The 13,353-nt window shown below is 29.7% G+C and overlaps 2 protein-coding genes across 4 annotated transcripts in view; one reads left to right on the top strand and one right to left on the bottom strand.

Annotated features, from left to right (window-relative positions):
* Positions 1-13,353, top strand: part of LOC117179558 — a 35,150-nt gene that overhangs the window by 7,200 nt on the left and 14,597 nt on the right. Inside the window, exon 1 of one of the 2 annotated variants that reach the window (XM_033371476.1) lies at positions 281-385. The exons of the other annotated variant lie outside the window; for it this stretch is intronic. Coding sequence (XP_033227367.1) covers positions 368-385 — 18 coding nt within the window. The 5' untranslated portion in view covers positions 281-367. Of the gene's footprint in view, positions 1-280; positions 386-13,353 lie in introns of those variants that run through there. 2 annotated transcript variants of the gene reach the window in all.
* The window catches only part of LOC117179559 (large neutral amino acids transporter small subunit 2), a 23,189-nt gene continuing 10,262 nt past the window's right edge, over positions 427-13,353 (bottom strand). For both annotated transcript variants that reach the window (XM_033371478.1, XM_033371477.1), the window contains exons 3-9: positions 7,121-7,339; positions 4,673-4,943; positions 4,091-4,214; positions 3,687-3,887; positions 3,050-3,199; positions 2,626-2,803; positions 427-2,542 (exon numbers count right to left, since the gene is read on the bottom strand). In XM_033371478.1, the coding sequence (XP_033227369.1) occupies positions 2,481-2,542; positions 2,626-2,803; positions 3,050-3,199; positions 3,687-3,887; positions 4,091-4,214; positions 4,673-4,943; positions 7,121-7,339 (1,205 nt within the window). In that variant the 3' untranslated portion in view covers positions 427-2,480. The remainder of the gene's footprint in view (positions 2,543-2,625; positions 2,804-3,049; positions 3,200-3,686; positions 3,888-4,090; positions 4,215-4,672; positions 4,944-7,120; positions 7,340-13,353) is intronic.

Raw genomic sequence — 13,353 nt, 5'->3', positions numbered from 1 at the left:
CTCCAAAGGATAAAGGGTATTTTTGTGAATGAGCTCTAATAAGTATGACAACGACAAAGTGGGGTTCCTTATTTAAAATTTGTAACCGATATTTAGGGTTTTGAAACTTCCGCGCTTTTTGGGCTATTCCTGCGTCCTTTATTCGCGACTTTTTTTGGTGGGGATCTGGCAAGACTGCATCTAGTTACGATTTTGGCTGTAGTTGGCGATACTGTTTAAAAAAACAAGTTGCATGAAGTTCAAGGCCAACCTTAATTATGTGAAAACAGTTCGTGAGTTTTCAACTTCAGAATTTATTACGTAATGAATACGAAAAAGTCTACTTATTTTAGTGATAGGAGTGAAAATATGATAGAATGGTCAATCCATGAGTGTCAAATTTAAGGTAATAGAGAAAATTTGGAGTGGTTAGAAAATGGAATGCGGTTTTTCTCGTAAGTGTTATGCTTTATTCATCAGTAAAGTCGTCACTTTCGTGTTTTCTTTAGTACTTTTTGAGTACTTTACTAGCTTTTTAGTGCTATTAGTACTTAACGGAATGATAATTCTCGTCACAAATTGAGAATAAATTTCACAATTTTGGTTTATACAGAAAAAAACCTGCCGATTATTTTGTCTGTCTTCTAAAATGTAAAAGTTTTATTAACTATCACTTCGCTTTCGAATTACATAGAATACTCTGGGTATCGCTGAACATATTTTTTTTGTTGGGATGAAATTCATGACACAAACTAGTTCTTTTTTTCGTATAAAGTATCAATTTTCGTAGGGCCGGGTTGTTAACGTAGGATTTCGAGGAAAATCCCATTTTCTACCCCAAACCGCTCTTTTATTTTCGTTATTGACAGTTACATATTAGTATGCTTGCATTTTACGATCACCAGCCCACTTACCGTAAAAACTGTAAGGAAATTTTCGTTGTAGATAATGCAGTTTTGTGGTAATGTATGAAAAGTTATCATATATAATTGATAAAATTTCCGGAAATGTATAGAAAATTTTTACTTGATTTTGGGTAATTAAAGTTACCATAAAATATCCTGCAATATTACCATAAATTATCAACAAATTTCCGGAAATTTATAAAAATGATTAAAATTTAATTTTGGCCAATTTATGATAATTTACGATATTTACCTATAAAATTACTATGAATGACCAAAAATGTGTAGACATTTTAAAATTAAATTCTGAACAATTTACGGTCATATGAGCTGAAATCATGACTGTATTTCGAGAAATATCTGAAATCCTCCATTCGTTATCAAAAATATAGTATGCGCCAAGGGAGAGAAAGGGACCTTTTCTCCCCCTCCCCCCAGGTCCATAATATATTAGTGTGTTAAGAATTTCATCCTAATGACAAGGTAACTCGAGAAGGTGTGAATTGAATTTTATCAATATGCGTATGAATATATTCAAAACGTTTGAAATTCAATAATATTTTTCTTCACATTAATCCAGTTTAATTAGAAGCTTTTTACGTTTCCGCTCCTATAATTTGGCACCTGTCAAATATTTTTCATATAAAACTTCAATTTGATGTTCACTGGTTGATATTTTTTTCAAATAAATATTTCCAGTACAAGTATAATCCCCCAAACACTGATTTTCATCACCAAAATTGTCATTTCTTCATTATATGAATTTTTGAGAGGACACAAATCAATGTTATTTACCAAAAGCGATATAAATAATCTTATTATTTACAAATTAATTTCTACTGAAATTAATTGTTAATTGAATCTGGAAATATAATTTAAAAAAATTTATTTTAAAAAATATCTACATGCACCTCGGCAAATTTGACATTAGAAAATTGACTTAAGGTTTCACTATTTACAGAAATCTACCTCGAAAAAGGGTTTACAAAATTTCCTTCGTCTCTAATATTGACTTCTACATTTTTGCGTTAAAAACTGGTGTATAGGACCCTGTTATAAAATTGGTTTAATATATCGAAGACAATTTGCTATTCTACGAAAGCAAAGATTCGTCACCTCAAAAAGGAGGCGGGTCTATAATATATTAAAAATCTTAAAACCTACGGGCTTTGTACAATAATTCGTCTCAAATTGGCATCTTGAACACTGAATATCTCCTGTGCCACCCGCGCGACGACGACGACGATCTTAAATAAAATAACTTATTCGTGTATTAGCCGCAATAATTAATATACCTACTAATTAAATAAAAAGTCTTGGACAATGACAAATTATTGGGAATGTATACGAATTTTACACTCGTATTTACAAAATATCTAAAAGGCACATGATTTTCTAATGACTGTGCTGCTGGCTGCTGGTTCCTCGCCGAAAGTTCTAAAGTTCTGAATCTCTGTTGTCGAAAACGACTTTCTTGGTTCTTTTGGAAGATCCTCCTTTTAGGAAACTTTACGCATTAAACTGCGTAACTAGTTCTAACTCATCACAACCTGGGATGAATTTTTATTCTTTTAAGATTCAGAGTGACTCCACTCTTCAGTCGTATTTTTCCTCTTGAACACACTCAAACAGTTTCGCACAAAACATGTTGAAATCGTCTGCAAATCAAGACAAAAATGACAGTCAATTTCAATCCTAATGCTCATCACGAATTAACACCCGGAATTTTAATTTGTCTTACGTGACGCATTGGTGATCCATTTCGGCTTTTTGTCCCACTCAATGAAGGTCATATACACAGGAATGCCAGAGATTATAAATATTAAGCCGACGCCTACTTCCCAAGGTGAAACGTAACACGGGAATGTCACCAAAAATGCACAAATAATGAAAAATACTATTGGCAGTGCAAGTGGAACCTGGGCAAGAAAAGTACAGATTTTTCTTTACAATCCGCTGTTCATGTTCTTCACCATTTCTCAAAGTTTCATCGAAAAAATTAATGATATTATATGGATCGATGGCTCACAAGTGGCAAATATCACATGCCCTTAATTAATATTTAAATTTAAACAATTAGAGTGAGATCAAGAAATTATAGAATGTACAATTGGACTGCATTTTACATTGTCACATCAAGACATTTTATAGAGATTAGTACTTACTTTAATGGGTCGATGAAGATCCGGTCTTTTATACCTCAACCATAAAAGGCCGGTGACTGACATCGTGGTGAATAATGCTTCAACGAAACTCACGTAGTTTATTAATACATAAACGTCCTCTATTACCAAAAGAGCCAACGTAATGATGCACTAGAATAACAAATAGTTGGAATATCGAGCATAATCAATTAAATTAACAAGAGATCAAGTATATTTTGTTGTTGTTGTAAAAAGTATTGAAATAATCAGTTTTTATTCACAATGATCTTATCTGAAGATAGAATATCGCCGGTTAATGTTTCAATAAACGATTCAATGTAAATGTTTCCGCCGGCGGCAGGGTCAAAGGTTCTTCAAAATTCATTGGCCCAATAATCCCCATTGATGGCCCATTAATCTTCAGCAGTACATTCCCTAGTTTGTAAGACCTGCCATTTTTTCCAACTCCCTCGCCAGTATTGTCACATTGAATTTATTATTTAAACCAATTATTCAAATTGCCTCCTAACTGGCTTTAGTATAAAGTGAAAGATCGTATTGAATTCTCAATTATTCGAAATGAGAGCTAGGTTCACGTGTCAATACAATTTACATCAATTATAATTTGCGCACTTATTTAATTTTGTTTGTTACTCACGAGGAAAATGAGAGAAGGCATTGGTGTCAAATTCCTAATATTGATAAGAGATATGGCAGTAGGCAAATGTCCATTACGAGCTCCAACGAAGAAGAGTCGTGACGAGGCAAAAATAGCACCATTTAAAGCACCGAAAGTCGAACAGGCGACAAAAAATGGCATTATCCAGGCCATTGGTCCCAGTAATTTATTCCCAAAGGTCTAGAATCAAATTGGGAATTTATAATTACTTTACAATAATACAGAATTATTCTGATCTCTAATGCTATTAAAAAATTATGTTTAATCATAATTTTCAATCTCGATGGCATTCAATAACCCAAAATATTTTTAAATTACTTTATATTTCGCCTTATCCGATTGTCATGGTAGAATTTCCGGGAAAATTAAACTGATTCACTTACGACAGCTACTGCGTTTGATGAGAGGATCTCGTCTTGTGTTAAAACAGCAAAGTACGCCACATTAGCGAAAACATAAATCACCGTTACTAATGGCAGCGATATGCAAATGGCTCTTGGCAAATTCCTGCAGGAAATAATTTTTCGTTAAATTAATTAGGAATAAGAGTCAATTTTTAATCTATATATTAAAGAAGGGTATGAAAATTGGTGCCAACGTGATAGATTAACAAAAGTACAGATATAGACAAAAGATGGCCTTAAAAATTGAAAAAAGAAAAACGACTTGCGAGCATTCCAGTCTATTGTTTTATTTTAAAAGAGGGTTTGATTTGCCCGGAAAGAACAAAAGAAGACTGAAAGAATGAAAAAAACGACCTGCTTTCATTTCAATTCATAAAATCTACGCCTCTTTCCAATTGCTGCAAGGACACTTTTCAGGGTTGGAAAAAGTGCGAGCTAAAAATATTTTTTATAATATTGATATTTCCGTTTCAGAACTACCAGGATCTTAAGGGCTATAAGAAAACGCGAGTCTTTATGATAATAATTAACTTTAAGCATGAACTCGCATATTTTATGTACCTGTATGGATCTTGTAATTCTTCGGTGACGTAATTTAAATAATTCCACCCCGAGTAGGAAAAAAGTCCAGAATACATAGCAAGAGCAATATATCCTGGCTGATAATTCGTGCCAGCCATTGGCCGGTCAAAATTTTCAGTGTGTCCCAGACAGAACCACCAAAATCCAGCAGCCATGATAATAACCAAGGCAAATATTTTGGTTCCCGTAAAAATATCCTGGACTCGAGTTGCCCATTTAACATCGTAGCAGTTTATCGCAGTCAAAAAACCTAATTAAAAAAAAAAAAATAATCCATTTAAAAATGAGCTTTTTCAAATTTCGTTATCTTGACATCCGACCACAATTTAAATATCATCACTTTTAAAGTATAAATGCTGAAACAACAAGAGCAAGGTTGCGTCAGATAAGTAATTCCTTTTAATTTTTTGCGAGGTTAAGGGCTTTGAAACCAGCCCGGTAAGAAGGCCTTTATTCAAAAGTTTTGGAAAATTCCACGCATCCAGTGGTAACGTGACAAATGTTTAATACTTCTGGATCCCCTTTTTCCTAACGCTTTGAATCTTTAACTCGGCAGTAGAAGTTATCTCTTAAATAAAGTCCCTTTCTGTACCCAGCGGCAACAATATTTTTCTGAATACATTTGGATACCACAAAGCAACCAAAAATCCAAAATTTTAATCCCTTTCAATTTCCCAAGTTTAGCTACTTTTACTTACTGTATTTCGATTAATAAATAGGTAAACAGCTTTTCAAAACATAGCATCGGTCACTCTACGATATCAGGATCAATTTCCACACAGATGGCTCAGGCAAAAAATTATTTTTTTGAGTTATTATCATTTTATATGTTTGTCATTAATATTTGAACAAAGCGAAAATTTTACAATATAGTTGTATTCTCTTAGGCGGAAATATTATGTATAGTTTATACATAGTGTGAAATATTATATATACTATTCTTTTGTTTCATACTTTATTTTTTATAATACACATGAATATTATGTATAAATCTTCATGCTATATATAAACTATATACACTATTTGTTTTTGCTACACTCAGAAAAATGTTTGTTTGAATCAAAAAAATGTTGTTTGAATTAAACAAATAATTCCTTTAATATGGGGTAAAACAAATGTTTGTTTGATTCGAATAAATTTTTTGTTTTTCCTTATTTGTTTAGTTCAAATACATTTTTGGCTTGTTTAAATAAATATCTTGTTTAAAAAAAGTGAAGTTCTTGTTTACATTGAATATATATTTTTCAATTAATTATAGACTTTGTTCAAGTGAAGTAAATCTTTTTTTACATTCAACCTCCAAATTCAGCATTCTTTATAAAAAGAATTTGTGAGCTCGATAATATGTTTATTCTTAATCATAATTATCGTCGTATATGTAAAATCAGTAACACGTATTCATTCCGAAGCTTATTCTGGTTAATTGTTAACTCTGTGTTCCTTATTTCTGAACAAAACAATCATAAATTAGAATAATGAGAAATGAACCAGAGCTAGACATTTAAATTGAATGTATATATAAGTGTTCCTGCTTATAATTATACAATGATAATTATAATAGAAAAAACATAATTGATGTCATAAATCATTAAAACATATATTGGTGCCAATGTCAATGCAAAATGCTGACGATAAGCTGTTCATGATGATAAGTTTTTCCTGAAATTCTTTAAAGACATTCTAGAGGCTACTGGTCTTCAATGTCAAGGTAACCGACATGTGGAAATTAAAACTACTTAAGCATTTTTTTTGCTGTTTTTTCAAAACTAATCATTCAGAATACAATTAATTAATGCAAATATAGGAACCTTTACACTGGCAATGCGGAGGTTCAAAAATTAATGGACAAGATAGAGGAAATAAATTGAATTAAAAGTGTAATTGGAGATTTAACTTTTCCTGGTCGTTGCTTATTTAAAATTATATGTAGGCTATATGTATGTACATATTTAAATTGCCAGCTGCGTGTTTACTTCCCATAAATAATTATGGAAAAAAACAATTGATAAGAAAATTACTATTTCCGTCATGTCAATTTTCCACACACAAGTATGGTAAAAATAACATTCGTGTATAAGAGAATTATCTAACTTGCGTCTTGAAAATTTTCAGTATAAACATGGAAAAAATACAATTGCCGGTATGGGATAATAGCTTCCAATACTAAAAAAAAAATATATCTTTTTGAACCAAAACGACCTCTGACGTAAAATTTAACCACATTTAGTTTTAGTTCATTTCAAGCGATTAGAACATTGAATGCAAGTGACTTGTTTATCATTTTTGACGTTGATTATGACAGCGAACATAGTTAGTGTTCAAAATGAGTTTTTAAGACAATGAGCTGAAACAAAATTGGTAAAAAGAGTGTCAGAGTTCCTAACACTGTTTTTACACATTCTAAGCCCATTTAAATTGTTAACGTACATGTGACAACTGCAGCGAGTAATCGCACGGCATCTGATGGAGGTTCACAACCTGGCCATGCAGGTTGCAAAATGTACTGGGCAAAAGTTAAAGCAGTGATTGCATTTCCAGTTGGCACCAGAATAAATAAGGCAACCCACAGGTACAAAAAAGCAGGCAATGGACCAAATGCATCGCTAATGTAGGCGTAGTCCCCACCTGATTTTGGTATCATTGTACCTGAAATGAAAAAGTAAATTGAATCGGTTAATTAATTTCCAAATATAGATCGCCAAGGTTATTTATTTTATGAAATTAAAAAATGATTAATTCTCTCTTCGGTATAAGTCATTCTAGAAAGTATTTTTATCAAATCAGGATTGCTCGATGAGATATGCCGTCAGATTTTGTATCCATTCCATCACGTCTTAAGGATATCATTTTGTGGAAAGAAAACTCTTAGCTCTTAATTCTAAGGGAAACATACTTCAGAATAAACTTGTAGAATGTATACAGAACGACAATATTCTAAAAATGGAACTGCATGGATTAATTTAAATAATAAATATATAAAACCGGCTAGAACTAGAACCGCGGGCGTGTTAAGCTTGCCCTGAAAGGTGTTTGACTTAATTATATAACTATAATAATAATTGGTGGTAACTTTCATTATTTCATTTAAATTTTCTTCAACACGTAAATATTTTATAATACATACGCAGTTTTTCGTAAATTAGTAATGATCAGTATAGGTACATTTAAAATCTTTATATAAAACATTTAAAAAATTATTGCGAAAAATATTGACGTTGAATTAGAGCTGGACACTATGATTATGTTTCTATTTTAAAAACAAATTTGCAAGAGAAATTTTCATTATGGAACAGTAAGCCAGCTTTGGCTTTCGAGTGAATATTCAATATCATTTATTACTTGTCGTTTAAAGACATAATTTATTCATTATTTATAACCTTCGTAATCAACTTTCTAATGTCAAATTAAAAAATCGAGAAATTTATGTCGTCATATGGTTTCATGAGAAACGATTGCTTATCAACTCATTACAGTTAATATTATCAACTTGTGGAAAAATTCCATACAAAGAAGTAAGTTTTCCGATAAAGGGCAGGTCGATGCAATCTCAACGATAAAGATTATAATGAACAATTTGTATCAAAAAAATAACTGTCAGACAATAAATAGAGAAAAGAGAAGTTAATGCTACATGAATATGCAAATGAAAAGCTTCTCGTGAAGTTAAGATCAGAAAGACGGTCTATGGAGAAACTGTGTATGTGGTTGTAAAATTTGATATTATAATATTTATTTTTACAAAATTTTGATTGTACCAGTAATGCGAAGAAGTACATTTTCCATATTAATTATAAATATATTCCAAACTTAATCATTGCCATCTAGAGTTGGAACGTTGGAAAGACTAATACTTTCGATAGCAAAACTCAAGTTAAGAGAAAGCGAGGGACCATTCATTCTCGAATCAAGGGGTTTTAGCTTTTGAAATCGGTATGAAATTAAATTGTAACAAGCATAACACACTTTGACATGATCTGAAATCAAGGGTATCTGTGTGCATCTTTTAAAAAAGATCGGATCGTTTTAAATGAGAAAAAATCGAGTGAAATCAGCAGAAATCACGAGCACTCAAGAGAACATGCAGTTAGTGCAGTGTAGTGAGTGCATTCAGCGTATTGTTGACTAGTAAAAACTGCACATATAAAATCTCATCATAATTTTTTTTAATCAGTAGCAAGGTGGTCGTTTAAATCCAGTAAAAAATTCCCGGCGTTTTCCCAGCTCAACACAATTTTTTGACTCTTATGGAGATTGAAACATTCGAACTCCTAAATCTAAAAATGTTTTAATTTGAAGTTATAAATGCCGAAATTCAAATTAAAACACTCAAAAAGGAATTATTTCAAATTTGTAACTTTTAGAATTAACGTTTAAAAATGGTTGTTATTAAAACGCTTTAACCTTTTTGGAATAAGTACAAATTTTAAATTATTTCTGAAATTTTAACAAAACTTTTAAGTATTTATAAAAATTATTCAACATTTTTCTAAAATTATCTAAAAATCCTTCAAAGTTAAGTAAAATCGCTTTCAAATTTTATAGATTCTTTTTTTGACAATTTTGAAAAATATTCTTTTAAAATTAATTATTTAGAATAAAAAATCATTTTCAATTTCCTTCGAAAATCTTGATAATTTTTTTTTATCCTTTTAGAGCCTTTCAAAATACTCAAAAAGATTCTAAATTTTTTGTTTAAAATCTTCAAAAATCTAATATAAAAGTTTAAATCCTTTCAGGTTTTAAATTATTCTTCAGTCATTTCAAACCCTTTATATATCTCTTAAACTCACACTAATTTTTTAAAATTTAAAGATTAGTTAATTTCTAATTATCCATAAATATTTTTTTCTTTTACATTCATTCCAAATGTTTTCTTAAAATTAACTTTTTCAAAATAAAACATCATTTGCAATTTTCACATGAGTTACGAGCAATTGTGTTTATTATCTTAAAACATTTTAAAATCCTTGAATAACATCAAAAGCTTCTATTGTAATCTTCACAAGTTTACATTTTGTTTGAAATTTTTTGAACTCTTTTCAAGTCTTAAATCAAGGTAATTATTTTCAAAACTTCGAAATATCTCTTAAACTTACCCGAATTTTCGAAATTTAATCATTTTTTAAGTCTTATTTATACATCAAAATTCAACAATTTTACTTACAAATTAAATAACTTCAAAATAGAACAATTACAATTGTGACGTTCAAAGTTTAAATTCAGCCGCCTGAAATTTTAATTATTCAAGGCTCTCTAATGCAAACAATTCAGTTTTGAATATAAACAGTTAAATATTGCTATATATTAAAAAATGGTTCTTTTTCTTAATTGGAATTTTTCAATTGAATTGGTTTTAAACTTGAATGTTTTAGATAGATTCTTCTTCGCGTATTCTAATTTAGCTTTCATATATACCTATACCAAATATTAACATTATTTATAATGGCTGTGAACAAAGCTAAAGTAGCAGTATATACTGTCAAATATATAAAGCGCTATTCTTTAAAAAAAAGTTATATTATAAGCAATAAATATTAGTGAAATAAAAGAACAATATTTTCTCACCATAAATAAATAAGATTTGCGCACAACATTTTTCGCAGAACTTTCTCTATATTAGTACTTTATCATGGCCTTTTTTTATAAGGAAAACCCCACTGATAAACCCTGTTCTCAATTCCGGCTAGGTTTCATACTAGTATATAAACAGATTAGGTATAAAATTGAAATAAAACTATATTTACATAAATTTAGAATTTCTTTTACTTAGAATTCATATACAATTTTCATTTATTCAAAAAGAATGCTCTTGAATTAACTATAACGTATAAAGTTGATAAAAAGTTAATACAAGCAGTGGAAAAGTGATTATATACAGTGGTGTCCTTTTTAAAAAGATAAGATAAGATGTGGTCTCTAACTTAGGCAATTGAATTCTTAAAAAATACCTTGAACCTACCCAAAATGTATTAAAATTTACCGAAAATTTCGGTATGTTTACCAGAAAAAGTAAGAAAGTTATTGCAAATTTATCAATAAACACTGAAAAGGAGCTGGAAAAATAAAATTTGTTTCTTCACATATTATGAACATGTATCGGCAGGCCAAAACCTAAAGTGCTTGGAACTGTAAAAAACGATTTTCGACCAAGTTGGGCTTTATGTAGTTTTCGTTCTTAGCGCCTCAATTGTGTTTCTCAAATTTACGAAATATTAAACTTTTTGCAAACAAATTACAGAAGAAAAAAAACTTAAACAAGGTTTACTGGTTGCAAGTGTTTGCAAGGTATATTCTAAGGAAATGTTAGTACATATACTGTTAAAAATAATATTAAATTTAATATACCCATGTGTGTTAAAACTAATATATGAAGTATATGAAATCGCCATTAAGAGCGCGTATATTAAATTTCATATACATTCATGTTAATCACATACAAAAAAAATCATATAATTTAATTTTTCACAAATTTAAAATAAGTTTCCCTGCAATTTTCGATTTTAGATAAAAAAAAACATGATACCTTCTTCCTGTTAACCAAAAATAAATTTGTATTTTAAGTCGAAAAGTTCAATCAAGCAAATAAATAATAGACTTAACCTACAATTAACTGTACTGGATTTAATTTTTGACCATTTAGAGAAAAATTAGAAAAAATTTTAGCCGTACATTGCGCTTTCATTATAAATAACAACTGAGTCTACGAATTCTAGATTATTAATTTCATTGAGAATATTTGACAAGATTTAAAGAAATTAAAGCAGGTTGATTTTTCACGCACATTGCTATACTGACCTGTATATTAAATTTAATACACATGTATATTAAATTTACTACACCAATGTATGTTACATTTCAGTAGTGGTAGTGCAAATTTGCTTCACACACATGTATATTAAACCTCATACAGATTTTTCTAATAGTGTATACCGCCTGATGGGTGATTCGCCCTGACACATTTAAAAAAAAGGTCATTAAACTGTTTCAACTTATACTGTTAGAAAAAATTCGTACAACGTCACACCGGAGTGCGAAGTTGTAATGATACGGTGCGATATTTTTGGTGCGAAAAAGCATTTCTTCTACTAAAATAAACTTCTCCTGTGTAAAGTTGGTAAATTTACGAACTCTCAACTTCCCAGTGTTGAAAATACTAACGAATCACACCGAGGAGATGTGAAAGTCTTAATCTAAACTTAAAGTTTCACTAGAAGGTGTGAAATCAAACACTAAGAAGGAGCGAGAATAGTACATTTCGATACGTGTGTGAGAGGTGATTATTTAGCGAATGAGAAGTTTTGCGCGCTAGCGAAGCGAGTGGGAAAAGTCTCATTCGCTAAACATCACCTCTCACACAAATATCGAACAGTATTTAATACCACCAAAGGCGAAAAAATCTTGTTAAAGTTGAGATTTTGAGGCTAGAGTGGTATAAACATACAATCGACACTATACGGTGCGAAAACTAACACTGAGGAGTTTCTTTGCGCGCGCGCGCGCACGCGCAGTTAACTTGTGTAGGCTTGTGCTAGCTAAAGAAGTTAGAAGATAAATTTATAATTAAGAAGATAATTTTTTAAGAAAAAAAATGTCAACAAAATTGTTCAATTTTCATCTTTAGAAACGAATTTTAAACTAACACAGTAAGCATTAAACCAAAAATAGACTAGTTAAATTTTCAGATAAAAAATGGAATTTTCAACCAAATAAATTAATTTTTAATAAAAAGGATTTACTTTCAACAAAAAATTGAACAGTTAAATTTGCATTATAAAAATTAATGTTGAATAAAAAAACAATTAAATCTACAACAAAACAGTCCAATTTTCAACCAAAGAAATGAATTTACGTACAAAAAGACTTCTTCCAAAAAAGACAAAATAGCAATAAAATACATGAATTTTCAACCACATAGTTGAATTTCAACTGAAAAATAATGTTTCAAGGAAAAATTGTATAGTTACATTTTTAGTTAAAAACAATTATCAAACCCAAAAAATCAAAGTTTCAAAAAAATATTTAAATTTTCAAGCAGAAAATCGAATTTGCAAACAAATAATTTCCTACAGAAAACAGAAATTTATAGTTTTATAAATCAATTTTAAAACAACAAAAAAAGAATTTTTAACAAAATAGATCGATTTTTAAGGAAAAACGGTTACATTATCATTTTAAAAAATAAATTTACAACCAAAAAAGTTTCATTAAATTAGTTTAATTTCCAAAAAAACTACATGAACCTTCAACCATTTTATACGAAATGAGAAGAAGTTTGATCAAAACATGCATTTTCAACCAAACAAATGAATTTTTAAGAAAGAAGAATACATTTCTACCAAAAAAGATTAATTTTTAACTGAGAATGGTCAATTTTCAGTATAAGAAAATATTTGTTCAACTAAAAAAAATGGAATTTTCAACAAGACAGTTGAATTATCAACCAAAAAATCAATTATTAAACGAAAACCATTATTTCCTATTAAAAAAAGATGAATCTACAACTAAAAAAATACTTAAAAAAAAACTCTTTTAAAGTTAATTTAAACTTTAAAAGATTATTACGAGGGTAGTTCAATAAGTCCTTAGAATGAAGTATAAAAACAATTTTGTTTGGGTAAATTTTTTTTTATTTTTCAACATAATCTCCTTGGAGCTCTATA

This window comes from Belonocnema kinseyi, chromosome 9 (genome assembly GCF_010883055.1).
Source record: "Belonocnema kinseyi isolate 2016_QV_RU_SX_M_011 chromosome 9, B_treatae_v1, whole genome shotgun sequence".
Taxonomy (NCBI): Eukaryota; Metazoa; Arthropoda; class Insecta; order Hymenoptera; family Cynipidae; genus Belonocnema; species Belonocnema kinseyi.
Note: the sequence above shows the minus strand (reverse complement) of the source record. Positions and strands in the feature narration are given on the sequence as shown.